At 45.0% G+C, this 15,007-nt stretch overlaps 2 protein-coding genes across 2 annotated transcripts; both read left to right on the top strand.

Annotated features, from left to right (window-relative positions):
* The first annotated feature begins 3,301 nt into the window (after positions 1 to 3,301).
* LOC137580187 (uncharacterized) lies at positions 3,302 to 4,202 on the top strand. The gene is made up of 2 exons (XM_068294104.1): positions 3,302 to 3,358; positions 3,696 to 4,202. The coding sequence occupies exons 1-2, from the start codon at positions 3,302 to 3,304 to the stop codon at positions 4,200 to 4,202; spliced, it is 564 nt and encodes a 187-aa protein (XP_068150205.1).
* A 7,237-nt stretch (positions 4,203 to 11,439) lies between these two features.
* LOC137580186 (antifreeze protein Maxi-like) lies at positions 11,440 to 13,783 on the top strand. The gene is made up of 3 exons (XM_068294103.1): positions 11,440 to 11,450; positions 12,837 to 13,020; positions 13,079 to 13,783. The coding sequence occupies exons 1-3, from the start codon at positions 11,440 to 11,442 to the stop codon at positions 13,781 to 13,783; spliced, it is 900 nt and encodes a 299-aa protein (XP_068150204.1).
* Positions 13,784 to 15,007: the final 1,224 nt, after the last annotated feature.

Below are 15,007 nucleotides of genomic sequence, written 5' to 3'. Positions count from 1 at the left end.
AGTAGTGGCAGCAGGGTACAGCTTCACGAATTCTGTGAAAGCGTCAATGACAACCAGAAGATACTTTTTCTTAGAGCGTATGGACGGAAGGGGACCTAGATGATCAATATAAATGGTATCAAACGGAAGGGGCACTTTCGGAATACTGTGTAGCGTGACACGGTTGTCTTGAGCGGAAGCGGAATAGTAAATACACTTGAGGCAGTTTTTAATATAATTGTTGACGTAAGACTTTATACACGGAAACCAGCAGTACTTCTTGATTTGTGTACAACACTTCTCCGTGGCCATATGGCCAAGCTTTTCATGCACTACTCGGATGACATGATTTATCATTTCGGAAGGGACATACAGTTGGGGTACACCCGTCGGGAACAGGCGGTACACTACTCCGTCACGCAGTTCGAAATCTGCTATTTCATGTTTCTTTAAATCATCTCGGTGTTTGACAATCTTAGGGTCACGGTTCTGAGTTAACTGCAGTTGGAAGTCGAGGTTTGAATCGTCAACGTATGCGGCAGTTTCTATTCGGCTCAGAGCATCGGCATGGGGCATACCAACCCCAGAGCGGTGTACAATCGTGTAGTTGTAATTTTCTAACAGCAGGGCCCAGCTAAAAATTTTAGCGGAATGTCCCCTCAGGGTCTCAGTGTCAACGCCAGCGATTTTGAACGGGATGAACTTAAGGTACGTTTCAAAGCGTTTCAAAGCGTATACGATTGCTAACGTCTCTAGTTCATAACTATGTAGTTTTGATTCGCCGCCGGAGGCTATCTTAGAGAAGTAAAACACTGGGTGAAGTTCACCGCCGGTTTGTTTTTGGAGGAGCACTGCTTCAAAACCAGTTGAACTAGCGTTATAGTTTAACTCTGTTGTATATGGATAACACGGGGGATTCGATCAAAAGTGGCCAAGGGAACGTCAGAATCAGTGACGGGTGCGGCAAGCGAGGCAGCAGTAAGCATGGCGGCCTGCATGGCATCGAGCAGGGGCAATCCGGAGGTAATAGTGGTGCGAATATCGGGCGACTGTACGGCGCGCCGGGGAGCGGCGGGTACTGCAGCGGCAGGCCTAGGAGCGGCGGGTACAGCAGCAGCGGGTACTTCAGCGGCGGACACGGCAGCAGCGGGTACTGCAGCGGCAGGCCTGGAAGCGGCGGATATGGAAGCTGCGGGTACAGCAGCAGCGAGTACTGCAGCGGCGGGCACAGCAGCAGCGGGTACTGCAGCGGCAGATGCGATAGCGGAGGTCTTAGATGCAGAAAGTGTGGCCTGCGGTACAGCCGGTGGAGTTTCACAAAGTTTGGCGGCAGGCGACTACAGCGCTGATTCTTCAGTGTCTCGTGTGGCGGTGACCAAGAAAGCGTACAGTCGGCAAATTTGCCCGACTGTGGCTGACTGCGGCATCTCAACTCCGCTGCAGAGCTTTTGTCATCTCCTATTTAGTGATTCCCATTATGGAGCTGGTCAGGACAATCCTACCTAAAATAATTGTGAAAATCGCTGGCGTGCACAGAAATATATATATTTCCGGGTAGCTATCCCACTTCTGAGATGTAAAACGATAATATGAAATGTCGATCGATTATTAAGTCGCTTATATATTGAAGAGGATTTCAGCACCGCAAACTAAAACACCATCTTCATCTGTTGAATTCAAATGGTGATTGGGAAGGGCAGATCAATTTTTAAATTTATTGTAGGATGAAATTTGTCTTCGGGAAGAACATATGGTTCGATCCTAGAAACATCACAATAAGAAGAATCCAATACAATAATAAGATCTAACGATTTTCCATTAGAATTTGGATTGACTTGAGATAAGGATAAGCGGATAAGGCTATTAATAGAGCCATGTGACATAGAGGGCAGCAACATGGTAGATTCATCCGTTAGTGACCATGCTAAAGCAGGTAAATTAAAATCACCTTTAACTATGAGCATGTCTTGACTGGAAACTAAAGAGTAGACAAACTGAATTGCCTTTAAATGATTTAAATAGACCACAATGTCTGACAATGGTGGAATATAGAAACAAGTAATAAAAGCATTTGTAAAACGCTAATAAGAAATGCCGATCGATTATTAAGTCGCTTAAATATATATATTAATTTTATCGGCGCACCGTCTAGCTCGTTCAAGCGTCACCGGAAGAAAGAGAAGGTCACTTCCAGTGTGGCCTTAGGCCACATCTCGATATTTTCCACATACTGACTTAATACTAACAATCGATATTTAAAATTACTGACAGCGATGTGTAGATATTTAAACTTAATCGAACACAACGATAATTCTTAACATAACTCGTCTATCTTTGGGGCATCGACATCAGCCGTCCTCTCCCCCAACCGTTCGGTTAGTTCATCTACTACAGCGTCTCGTTGTTCGATCCCGAACAGGAGTGCGGAAGCGGCGAATTTTTTTGGTGGAGTGAACGGAGTTGTTCAATGCCAATTCTATGTTCGGCAGTTGTTGTACCCAATCCGCGTGGTCCACGGGTTCCGTCAGTTTACTTAGCATAGGGCCCAAGACACGGTCATATTGTTGGACTTCAGAAATTCTGCAAATTCGGAAGAGGTAAAGCATGAACCTCGGTCGCTGATAATTCGGCGGGGTCTACTGTAATTCGCGAAATACTGAGATTTTAACGTCTAACATACTTCACGCGAATTAGTAGTGACAGCAGGGTACAGCTTCACGAATTCTGTGAAAGCGTCAATGACAACCAGAAGATACTTTTTCTTAGAGCGTATGGACGGAAGGGGACCTAGATGATCAATATAAATGGTATCAAACGGAAGGGGCACTTTCGGAATACTGCGTAGCGTGACACGGTTGTCTTGAGCGGAAGCGGAATAGTAAATACACTTGAGGCAGTTTTTAATATAATTGTTGACGTAAGACTTTATACACGGAAACCAGCAGTACTTCTTGATTTGTGTACAACACTTCTCCGTGGCCATATGGCCAAGCTTTTCATGCACTACTCGGATGACATGATTTATCATTTCGGAAGGGACATACAGTTGGGGTACACCCGTCGGGAACAGGCGGTACACTACTCCGTCACGCAGTTCGAAATCTGCTATTTCATGTTTCTTTAAATCATCTCGGTGTTTGACAATCTTAGGGTCACGGTTCTGAGTTAACTGCAGTTGGAAGTCGAGGTTTGAATCGTCAACGTATGCGGCAGTTTCTATTCGGCTCAGAGCATCGGCATGGGGCATACTAACCCCAGAGCGGTGTACAATCGTGTAGTTGTAATTTTCTAACAGCAGGGCCCAGCGAAAAATTTTAGCGGAATGTCCCCTCAGGGTCTCAGTGTCAACGCCAGCGATTTTGAACGGGATGAACTTAAGGTACGTTTCAAAGCGTTTCAAAGCGTATACGATTGCTAACGTCTCTAGTTCATAACTATGTAGTTTTGATTCGCCGCCGGAGGCTATCTTAGAGAAGTAAAACACTGGGTGAAGTTCACCGCCGGTTTGTTTTTGGAGGAGCACTGCTTCAAAACCAGTTGAACTAGCGTTATAGTTTAACTCTGTTGTATATGGATAACACGGGGGGATTCGATCAAATGTGGCCAAGGGAACGTCAGAGTCAGTGACGGGTGCGGCAAGCGAGGCAGCAGTAAGCATGGCGGCCTGCATGGCATCGAGCAGGGGTAATCCGGAGGTAATAGTGGTGCGAATATAGGGCGACTGTACGGCGCGCCGGGGAGCGGCGGGTACTGCAGCGGCAGGCCTAGAAGCGGCGGATACAGCAGCAGCGGGTCCGGCAGCGGAGGGCACAGCAGCAGCGGGTACAGCATCAGCGGGTACTTCAGCGGCGGGCACGGCAGCAGCGGGTACTGCAGCGGCAGGCCTGGAAGCGGCGGATATGGAAGCTGCGGGTACAGCAGCAGCGAGTACTACAGCGGCGGGCACAGCAGCAGCGGGTACTGCAGCGGCAGATGCGATAGCGGAGGTCTTAGATGCAGAAAGTGTGGCCTGCGGTACAGCCGGTGGAGTTTCACAAAGTTTGGCGGCAGGCGACTACAGCGCTGATTCTTCAGTGTCTCGTGTGGCGGTGACCAAGAAAGCGTACAGTCGGCAAATTTGCCCGACTGTGGCAGACTGCGGCATCTCAACTCCGCTGCAGAGCTTTTGTCATCTCCTATTTAGTGATTCCCATTATGGAGCTGGTCAGGACAATCCTACCTAAAATAATTGTGAAAATCGCTGGCGTGCACAGAAATATATATATTTCCGGGTAGCTATCCCACTTCTGAGATGTAAAACGATAATATGAAATGTCGATCGATTATTAAGTCGCTTATATATTGAAGAGGATTTCAGCACCGCAAACTAAAACACCATCTTCATCTGTTGAATTCAAATGGTGATTGGGAAGGGCAGATCAATTTTTAAATTTATTGTAGGATGAAATTTGTCTTCGGGAAGAACATATGGTTCGATCCTAGAAACATCACAATAAGAAGAATCCAATACAATAATAAGATCTAACGATTTTCCATTAGAATTTGGATTGACTTGAGATAAGGATAAGCGGATAAGGCTATTAATAGAGCCATGTGACATAGAGGGCAGCAACATGGTAGATTCATCCGTTAGTGACCATGCTAAAGCAGGTAAATTAAAATCACCTTTAACTATGAGCATGTCTTGACTGGAAACTAAAGAGTAGACAAACTGAATTGCCTTTAAATGATTTAAATAGACCACAATGTCTGACAATGGTGGAATATAGAAACAAGTAATAAAAGCATTTGTAAAACGCTAATAAGAAATGCCGATCGATTATTAAGTCGCTTAAATATATATATTAATTTTATCGGCGCACCGTCTAGCTCGTTCAAGCGTCACCGGAAGAAAGAGAAGGTCACTTCCAGTGTGGCCTTAGGCCACATCTCGATATTTTCCACATACTGACTTAATACTAACAATCGATATTTAAAATTACTGACAGCGATGTGTAGATATTTAAACTTAATCGAACACAACGATAATTCTTAACATAACTCGTCTATCTTTGGGGCATCGACATCAGCCGTCCTCTCCCCCAACCGTTCGGTTAGTTCATCTACTACAGCGTCTCGTTGTTCGATCCCGAACAGGAGTGCGGAAGCGGCGAATTTTTTTGGTGGAGTGAACGGAGTTGTTCAATGCCAATTCTATGTTCGGCAGTTGTTGTACCCAATCCGCGTGGTCCACGGGTTCCGTCAGTTTACTCAGACACGGTCATATTGTTGGACTTCAGAAATTCTGCAAATTCGGAAGAGGTAAAGCATGAACCTCGGTCGCTGATAATTCGGCGGGGTCTACTGTAATTCGCGAAATACTGAGATTTTAACGTCTGACATACTTCACGCGAATTAGTAGTGGCAGCAGGGTACAGCTTCACGAATTCTGTGAAAGCGTCAATGACAACCAGAAGATACTTTTTCTTAGAGCGTATGGACGGAAGGGGACCTAGATGATCAATATAAATGGTATCAAACGGAAGGGGCACTTTCGGAATACTGTGTAGCGTGACACGGTTGTCTTGAGCGGAAGCGGAATAGTAAATACACTTGAGGCAGTTTTTAATATAATTGTTGACGTAAGACTTTATACACGGAAACCAGCAGTACTTCTTGATTTGTGTACAACACTTCTCCGTGGCCATATGGCCAAGCTTTTCATGCACTACTCGGATGACATGATTTATCATTTCGGAAGGGACATACAGTTGGGGTACACCCGTCGGGAACAGGCGGTACACTACTCCGTCACGCAGTTCGAAATCTGCTATTTCATGTTTCTTTAAATCATCTCGGTGTTTGACAATCTTAGGGTCACGGTTCTGAGTTAACTGCAGTTGGAAGTCGAGGTTTGAATCGTCAACGTATGCGGCAGTTTCTATTCGGCTCAGAGCATCGGCATGGGGCATACTAACCCCAGAGCGGTGTACAATCGTGTAGTTGTAATTTTCTAACAGCAGGGCCCAGCTAAAAATTTTAGCGGAATGTCCCCTCAGGGTCTCAGTGTCAACGCCAGCGATTTTGAACGGGATGAACTTAAGGTACGTTTCAAAGCGTTTCAAAGCGTATACGATTGCTAACGTCTCTAGTTCATAACTATGTAGTTTTGATTCGCCGCCGGAGGCTATCTTAGAGAAGTAAAACACTGGGTGAAGTTCACCGCCGGTTTGTTTTTGGAGGAGCACTGCTTCAAAACCAGTTGAACTAGCGTTATAGTTTAACTCTGTTGTATATGGATAACACGGGGGATTCGATCAAAAGTGGCCAAGGGAACGTCAGAGTCAGTGACGGGTGCGGCAAGCGAGGCAGCAGTAAGCATGGCGGCCTGCATGGCATCGAGCAGGGGCAATCCGGAGGTAATAGTGGTGCGAATATCGGGCGACTGTACGGCGCGCCGGGGAGCGGCGGGTACTGCAGCGGCAGGCCTAGGAGCGGCGGGTACAGCAGCAGCGGGTACTTCAGCGGCGGACACGGCAGCAGCGGGTACTGCAGCGGCAGGCCTGGAAGCGGCGGATATGGAAGCTGCGGGTACAGCAGCAGCGAGTACTGCAGCGGCGGGCACAGCAGCAGCGGGTACTGCAGCGGCAGATGCGATAGCGGAGGTCTTAGATGCAGAAAGTGTGGCCTGCGGTACAGCCGGTGGAGTTTCACAAAGTTTGGCGGCAGGCGACTACAGCGCTGATTCTTCAGTGTCTCGTGTGGCGGTGACCAAGAAAGCGTACAGTCGGCAAATTTGCCCGACTGTGGCTGACTGCGGCATCTCAACTCCGCTGCAGAGCTTTTGTCATCTCCTATTTAGTGATTCCCATTATGGAGCTGGTCAGGACAATCCTACCTAAAATAATTGTGAAAATCGCTGGCGTGCACAGAAATATATATATTTCCGGGTAGCTATCCCACTTCTGAGATGTAAAACGATAATATGAAATGTCGATCGATTATTAAGTCGCTTATATATTGAAGAGGATTTCAGCACCGCAAACTAAAACACCATCTTCATCTGTTGAATTCAAATGGTGATTGGGAAGGGCAGATCAATTTTTAAATTTATTGTAGGATGAAATTTGTCTTCGGGAAGAACATATGGTTCGATCTTAGAAACATCACAATAAGAAGAATCCAATACAATAATAAGATCTAACGATTTTCCATTAGAATTTGGATTGACTTGAGATAAGGATAAGCGGATAAGGCTATTAATAGAGCCATGTGACATAGAGGGCAGCAACATGGTAGATTCATCCGTTAGTGACCATGCTAAAGCAGGTAAATTAAAATCACCTTTAACTATGAGCATGTCTTGACTGGAAACTAAAGAGGAGACAAACTGAATTGCCTTTAAATGATTTAAATAGACCACAATGTCTGACAATGGTGGAATATAGAAACAAGTAATAAAAGCATTTGTAAAACGCTAATAAGAAATGCCGATCGATTATTAAGTCGCTTAAATATATATATTAATTTTATCGGCGCACCGTCTAGCTCGTTCAAGCGTCACCGGAAGAAAGAGAAGGTCACTTCCAGTGTGGCCTTAGGCCACATCTCGATATTTTCCACATACTGACTTAATACTAACAATCGATATTTAAAATTACTGACAGCGATGTGTAGATATTTAAACTTAATCGAACACAACGATAATTCTTAACATAACTCGTCTATCTTTGGGGCATCGACATCAGCCGTCCTCTCCCCCAACCGTTCGGTTAGTTCATCTACTACAGCGTCTCGTTGTTCGATCCCGAACAGGAGTGCGGAAGCGGCGAATTTTTTTGGTGGAGTGAACGGAGTTGTTCAATGCCAATTCTATGTTCGGCAGTTGTTGTACCCAATCCGCGTGGTCCACGGGTTCCGTCAGTTTACTTAGCATAGGGCCCAAGACACGGTCATATTGTTGGACTTCAGAAATTCTGCAAATTCGGAAGAGGTAAAGCATGAACCTCGGTCGCTGATAATTCGGCGGGGTCTACTGTAATTCGCGAAATACTGAGATTTTAACGTCTAACATACTTCACGCGAATTAGTAGTGACAGCAGGGTACAGCTTCACGAATTCTGTGAAAGCGTCAATGACAACCAGAAGATACTTTTTCTTAGAGCGTATGGACGGAAGGGGACCTAGATGATCAATATAAATGGTATCAAACGGAAGGGGCACTTTCGGAATACTGCGTAGCGTGACACGGTTGTCTTGAGCGGAAGCGGAATAGTAAATACACTTGAGGCAGTTTTTAATATAATTGTTGACGTAAGACTTTATACACGGAAACCAGCAGTACTTCTTGATTTGTGTACAACACTTCTCCGTGGCCATATGGCCAAGCTTTTCATGCACTACTCGGATGACATGATTTATCATTTCGGAAGGGACATACAGTTGGGGTACACCCGTCGGGAACAGGCGGTACACTACTCCGTCACGCAGTTCGAAATCTGCTATTTCATGTTTCTTTAAATCATCTCGGTGTTTGACAATCTTAGGGTCACGGTTCTGAGTTAACTGCAGTTGGAAGTCGAGGTTTGAATCGTCAACGTATGCGGCAGTTTCTATTCGGCTCAGAGCATCGGCATGGGGCATACTAACCCCAGAGCGGTGTACAATCGTGTAGTTGTAATTTTCTAACAGCAGGGCCCAGCGAAAAATTTTATCGGAATGTCCCCTCAGGGTCTCAGTGTCAAGGCCAGCGAATTATAATCCGTAACGATTTTGAACGGGATGAACTTAAGGTAAGTTTCAAAGCGTTTCAAAGCGTATACGATTGCTAACGTCTCTAGTTCATAACTATGTAGTTTTGATTCGCCGCCTGAGGCTATCTTAGAGAAGTAAAACACTGGGTGAAGTTCACCGCCGGTTTGTTTTTGGAGGAGCACTGCTTCAAAACCAGTTGAACTAGCGTTATAGTTTAACTCTGTTGTATATGGATAACACGGGGGATTCGATCATTTTTGACTTCAGGGTTCGGAAGGAATCGAGGCACTCCTCGAAGACATAAGGGGTATCTTTTCTCAACAGTCGGAACATCGGATACGCAATCTTGGCGAAGCCAGGTACAAATCGGCGGAAGTACGAAAATAAGAGTAAGCAGCGCTCTAATTCCTTGCTATTCCTTGGGACGGGCAAATCCCGTATCGCCTGAAGATGAGCTGGTTAAGGCGTGATACCGGCAGAATTGGCTAAGTAACCCAAATACTCTAGTTCCCTATACGAAAAACGGCATTTGGCCAGCTTGAGGCACAGCCTGTTCACTCTTAACGTATACAGTATTTCCTTCAGTACCTCAAGATGGGTTTCAAAGTCATGCGATGAGACCAGTATATCACCAGTTGACCTCGGTTTATAAATTTCGTAAGGACAAAATAAACGAATCTAGCGAACACGGAAGGGCCCTTACAGAGTCCGAAGGGTACGCATACATATTCAAACTGGCCATCAGTGGTTACAAAGGCAGTATATTTGGTTGAATCTGGATGCATTTTCACATGGTGGAATCCGTTCTTCAAGTGGGCTCTGTATCAAACTCTGACTCAGTGACACCAGGGACTTAATGACATTTATAGCCTTAAGTGAATCGTTCAGTGTTTCCGGAGGCACAGCAGAATTTTCTAGAATTCAGTCCTATTCTTATCATGCGGTAGAACCGCTATATCTTTTCTCAATATGTCAAATGACTTCAGAACAGCAGTGAGTTTCGTATTTATACATTTAGTAGGTTTATTCATAAGAAACAAACATTCTTTTCCATATTTCTTTTCTTTAAGTTTACAAAGTCTAACATTAGTTTTATACAGGAGATCTATGCCTATAATCATCGGCAGTTCGGTTGCTTTTTTCGGCAAAACTTAAAACGTATGTATTGTCTCAGTAGTGAGGAAGTGAACAATATACTGGACTTGACCCGGTGACAGAAGTTGCCTATTTCCTAAACCACGGCAGTACAATCTACTGTGGCTAAGAAGGCAGTTGAGGGGGACTTCAGATTGACGGAGAAAACTCTTCGGGCTGCCCGAATCGAGGAGGGAGAACATATTTATAAATTTTCCATCTTGCACTTCATTACAAACAAAAGCAACACAGTGGTAAATGGTTTAAACTAACTTCTACATCATCGGCAGCGGCGGCGGAGGCGGTAGTGTTGGCGGCGGCAGTGGTGTCGGCGGCAGTTCCAATCAGAGACGGGCAGTTTTCATAAATCCGTCACCGGAAGAAAGAGAAGGTCACTTCCAGTGTGGCCTTAGGCCACATCTCGATATTTTCCACATACTGACTTAATACTAACAATCGATATTTAAAATTACTGACAGCGATGTGTAGATATTTAAACTTAATCGAACACAACGATAATTCTTAACATAACTCGTCTATCTTTGGGGCATCGACATCAGCCGTCCTCTCCCCCAACCGTTCGGTTAGTTCATCTACTACAGCGTCTCGTTGTTCGATCCCGAACAGGAGTGCGGAAGCGGCGAATTTTTTTGGTGGAGTGAACGGAGTTGTTCAATGCCAATTCTATGTTCGGCAGTTGTTGTACCCAATCCGCGTGGTCCACGGGTTCCGTCAGTTTACTTAGCATAGGGCCCAAGACACGGTCATATTGTTGGACTTCAGAAATTCTGCAAATTCGGAAGAGGTAAAGCATGAACCTCGGTCGCTGATAATTCGGCGGGGTCTACTGTAATTCGCGAAATACTGAGATTTTAACGTCTAACATACTTCACGCGAATTAGTAGTGACAGCAGGGTACAGCTTCACGAATTCTGTGAAAGCGTCAATGACAACCAGAAGATACTTTTTCTTAGAGCGTATGGACGGAAGGGGACCTAGATGATCAATATAAATGGTATCAAACGGAAGGGGCACTTTCGGAATACTGCGTAGCGTGACACGGTTGTCTTGAGCGGAAGCGGAATAGTAAATACACTTGAGGCAGTTTTTAATATAATTGTTGACGTAAGACTTTATACACGGAAACCAGCAGTACTTCTTGATTTGTGTACAACACTTCTCCGTGGCCATATGGCCAAGCTTTTCATGCACTACTCGGATGACATGATTTATCATTTCGGAAGGGACATACAGTTGGGGTACACCCGTCGGGAACAGGCGGTACACTACTCCGTCACGCAGTTCGAAATCTGCTATTTCATGTTTCTTTAAATCATCTCGGTGTTTGACAATCTTAGGGTCACGGTTCTGAGTTAACTGCAGTTGGAAGTCGAGGTTTGAATCGTCAACGTATGCGGCAGTTTCTATTCGGCTCAGAGCATCGGCATGGGGCATACTAACCCCAGAGCGGTGTACAATCGTGTAGTTGTAATTTTCTAACAGCAGGGCCCAGCGAAAAATTTTATCGGAATGTCCCCTCAGGGTCTCAGTGTCAAGGCCAGCGAATTATAATCCGTAACGATTTTGAACGGGATGAACTTAAGGTAAGTTTCAAAGCGTTTCAAAGCGTATACGATTGCTAACGTCTCTAGTTCATAACTATGTAGTTTTGATTCGCCGCCTGAGGCTATCTTAGAGAAGTAAAACACTGGGTGAAGTTCACCGCCGGTTTGTTTTTGGAGGAGCACTGCTTCAAAACCAGTTGAACTAGCGTTATAGTTTAACTCTGTTGTATATGGATAACACGGGGGATTCGATCATTTTTGACTTCAGGGTTCGGAAGGAATCGAGGCACTCCTCGAAGACATAAGGGGTATCTTTTCTCAACAGTCGGAACATCGGATACGCAATCTTGGCGAAGCCAGGTACAAATCGGCGGAAGTACGAAAATAAGAGTAAGCAGCGCTCTAATTCCTTGCTATTCCTTGGGACGGGCAAATCCCGTATCGCCTGAAGATGAGCTGGTTAAGGCGTGATACCGGCAGAATTGGCTAAGTAACCCAAATACTCTAGTTCCCTATACGAAAAACGGCATTTGGCCAGCTTGAGGCACAGCCTGTTCACTCTTAACGTATACAGTATTTCCTTCAGTACCTCAAGATGGGTTTCAAAGTCATGCGATGAGACCAGTATATCACCAGTTGACCTCGGTTTATAAATTTCGTAAGGACAAAATAAACGAATCTAGCGAACACGGAAGGGCCCTTACAGAGTCCGAAGGGTACGCATACATATTCAAACTGGCCATCAGTGGTTACAAAGGCAGTATATTTGGTTGAATCTGGATGCATTTTCACATGGTGGAATCCGTTCTTCAAGTGGGCTCTGTATCAAACTCTGACTCAGTGACACCAGGGACTTAATGACATTTATAGCCTTAAGTGAATCGTTCAGTGTTTCCGGAGGCACAGCAGAATTTTCTAGAATTCAGTCCTATTCTTATCATGCGGTAGAACCGCTATATCTTTTCTCAATATGTCAAATGACTTCAGAACAGCAGTGAGTTTCGTATTTATACATTTAGTAGGTTTATTCACAAGAAACAAACATTCTTTTCCATATTTCTTTTCTTTAAGTTTACAAAGTCTAACATTAGTTTTATACAGGAGATCTATGCCTATAATCATCGGCAGTTCGGTTGCTTTTTTCGGCAAAACTTAAAACGTATGTATTGTCTCAGTAGTGAGGAAGTGAACAATATACTGGACTTGACCCGGTGACAGAAGTTGCCTATTTCCTAAACCACGGCAGTACAATCTACTGTGGCTAAGAAGGCAGTTGAGGGGGACTTCAGATTGACGGAGAAAACTCTTCGGGCTGCCCGAATCGAGGAGGGAGAACATATTTATAAATTTTCCATCTTGCACTTCATTACAAACAAAAGCAACACAGTGGTAAATGGTTTAAACTAACTTCTACATCATCGGCAGCGGCGGCGGAGGCGGTAGTGTTGGCGGCGGCAGTGGTGTCGGCGGCAGTTCCAATCAGAGACGGGCAGTTTTCATAAATCTGGCCCACTTGGCCACACTTAAAACAGGAATTCAGCGGTCTGATCGGTTTCAGTTAAAACGTCATATCTCACTCGTGCCAGGGCCTGAAGATCTGTTTACGGACGTAGAGGCAGTTGGCGTTGGATGAACCTTTACACTGACACTTTGCTTAATGGCGGCAGAATGTACACGGGAGCGCTCGTAGCGTTCAGGAGAGGCTTCAGTTCAACCAAAGTACGAGCGGAATCCGTATTCCGGAGGGCACTACGGTAGGCATGTCTTCCCATTGGTCAGTGGCCAAGGGAACGTCAGAGTCAGTGACGGGTGCGGCAAGCGAGGCAGCAGTAAGCATGGCGGCCTGCATGGCATCGAGCAGGGGTAATCCGGAGGTAATAGTGGTGCGAATATCGGGCGACTGTACGGCGCGCCGGGGAGCGGCAGGTACTGCAGCGGCAGGCCTAGAAGCGGCGGGTACAGCAGCAGCGGGTACGGCAGCGGAGGGCACAGCAGCAGCGGGTACAGCAGCAGCGGGTACTGCAGCGGCAGGCCTGGAAGCGGCGGATATGGAAGCTGCGGGTACAGCAGCAGCGATTACTGCAGCGGCGGGCACAGCAGCAGCGGGTACTGCAGCGGCAGATGCGATAGCGGAGGTCTTAGATGCAGAAAGTGTGGCCTGCGGTACAGCCGGTGGAGTTTCACAAAGTTTGGCGGCAGGCGACTACAGCGCTGATTCTTCAGTGTCTCGTGTGGCGGTGACCAAGAAAGCGTACAGTCGGCAAATTTGCCCGACTGTGGCTGACTGCGGCATCTCAACTCCGCTGCAGAGGTTTTGTCATCTCCTATTTAGTGATTCCCATTATGGAGCTGGTCAGGACAATCCTACCTAAAATAATTGTGAAAATCGCTGGCGTGCACAGAAATATATATATTTCCGGGTAGCTATCCCCCTTCTGAGATGTAAAACGATAATAAGAAATGTCGATCGATTATTAAGTCGCTTATATATTGAAGAGGAGTTCAGCACCGCAAACTAAAACACCATCTTCATCTGTTGACTTGAAAATATGAATTGATTTTATTAACAAAAGTATGGAGCTTATATAGGGAATCTTAGGCTCTAGTAGGTAACAATTGTTCTTCAAATATCTTATTCTAATGAGACTCAAATCCCATGTTTTCGGGGGTTGCTAATTATTATTATTTTGGGCGTCGGCCACTTGACATCCTGCCGTTGTGATCTTTTGGGTTAGTTTAAAATTACAAGTGTTTTTCTACAATGTGTGAGGCTGATTCTAATTCTAGTCATATGCTAGATTAGTTGTTTATGACAAATGTACGATGGTATTATGTTTTCTTTAGTGCATCTGATTTGGTGAAGCCGCTTCAGATGAACACGATGTTTATTCTTAAACATATATAAAGATTTATTTTATCGGCAGCTGGTTCGTCTAGCTCGCTCAAGCGTCACCGGAAGAAAGAGACGCTGACTTCCAGTGTGGCCTTAGGCCACATCTCGATATTTTCCACATACTAACTTATTACTAATCGATACAGTGATATATGTGTAGATATCTAAAAATAATCGAACAGAACGATAATTCTTAACATAAATAAATGTGTAAGATTATTAAAGGATTGAAAATTTACTTTAACATTGACAAACTCAATTAGTAAATTGAATTATTTCAGATGATACAGCAGCATCAACAGCTATCAAAACGCCACCGTTTACGCGACAAATTCGGTCACGTCTGTATATAGAAAAGTTCGGGAAAAAACCGATGCACCATCCAGCAAAAATGTTATGTTCAAAAGAAAATTATCTACATAGAGATTTGGAAGTATAGATTTCAGTCCTCTTACGTTCTAGCAACCCAGAACTAGCGTCTAATCGACAAACCTAGTTTTTTGACACACCAGCAGATGCTGATGTGGCAGGCATAGGCATAGGCCGGCGAATCGGTCGCAATTTTTCTTTCTTACAGTATATTCCTTTACCATTATATGCTTCGAGTTAATTTAACTGCCGCCGTGTACAGACGTGTTTCTTAATGCACTCCGCAAAAATTGAGTGTAAAAAAAGACCGCGTTTGCAAAAATTTGTGTAGGGC

This window comes from Drosophila tropicalis, unplaced genomic scaffold (assembly GCF_018151085.1).
Source record: "Drosophila tropicalis isolate 14030-0801.00 unplaced genomic scaffold, ASM1815108v1 contig_830, whole genome shotgun sequence".
Lineage (NCBI taxonomy): Eukaryota > Metazoa > Arthropoda > Insecta > Diptera > Drosophilidae > Drosophila > Drosophila tropicalis.
Note: the sequence above shows the minus strand (reverse complement) of the source record. Positions and strands in the feature narration are given on the sequence as shown.

Coding starts and splice junctions, on each gene's coding strand:
- LOC137580186 (XM_068294103.1), top strand. Junction 13,021..13,078: donor CTGAAGATCTGTTTACGGAC/GTAGAGGCAGTT, acceptor TAATGGCGGCAG/AATGTACACGGGAGCGCTCG.
- LOC137580187 (XM_068294104.1), top strand. CDS start 3,302: ATGTCCCCTCAGGGTCTCAGTGTCAACGCCAGCGATTTTGAACGGGAT. Junction 3,359..3,695: donor TTGAACGGGATGAACTTAAG/GTACGTTTCAAA, acceptor GTGCGAATATAG/GGCGACTGTACGGCGCGCCG.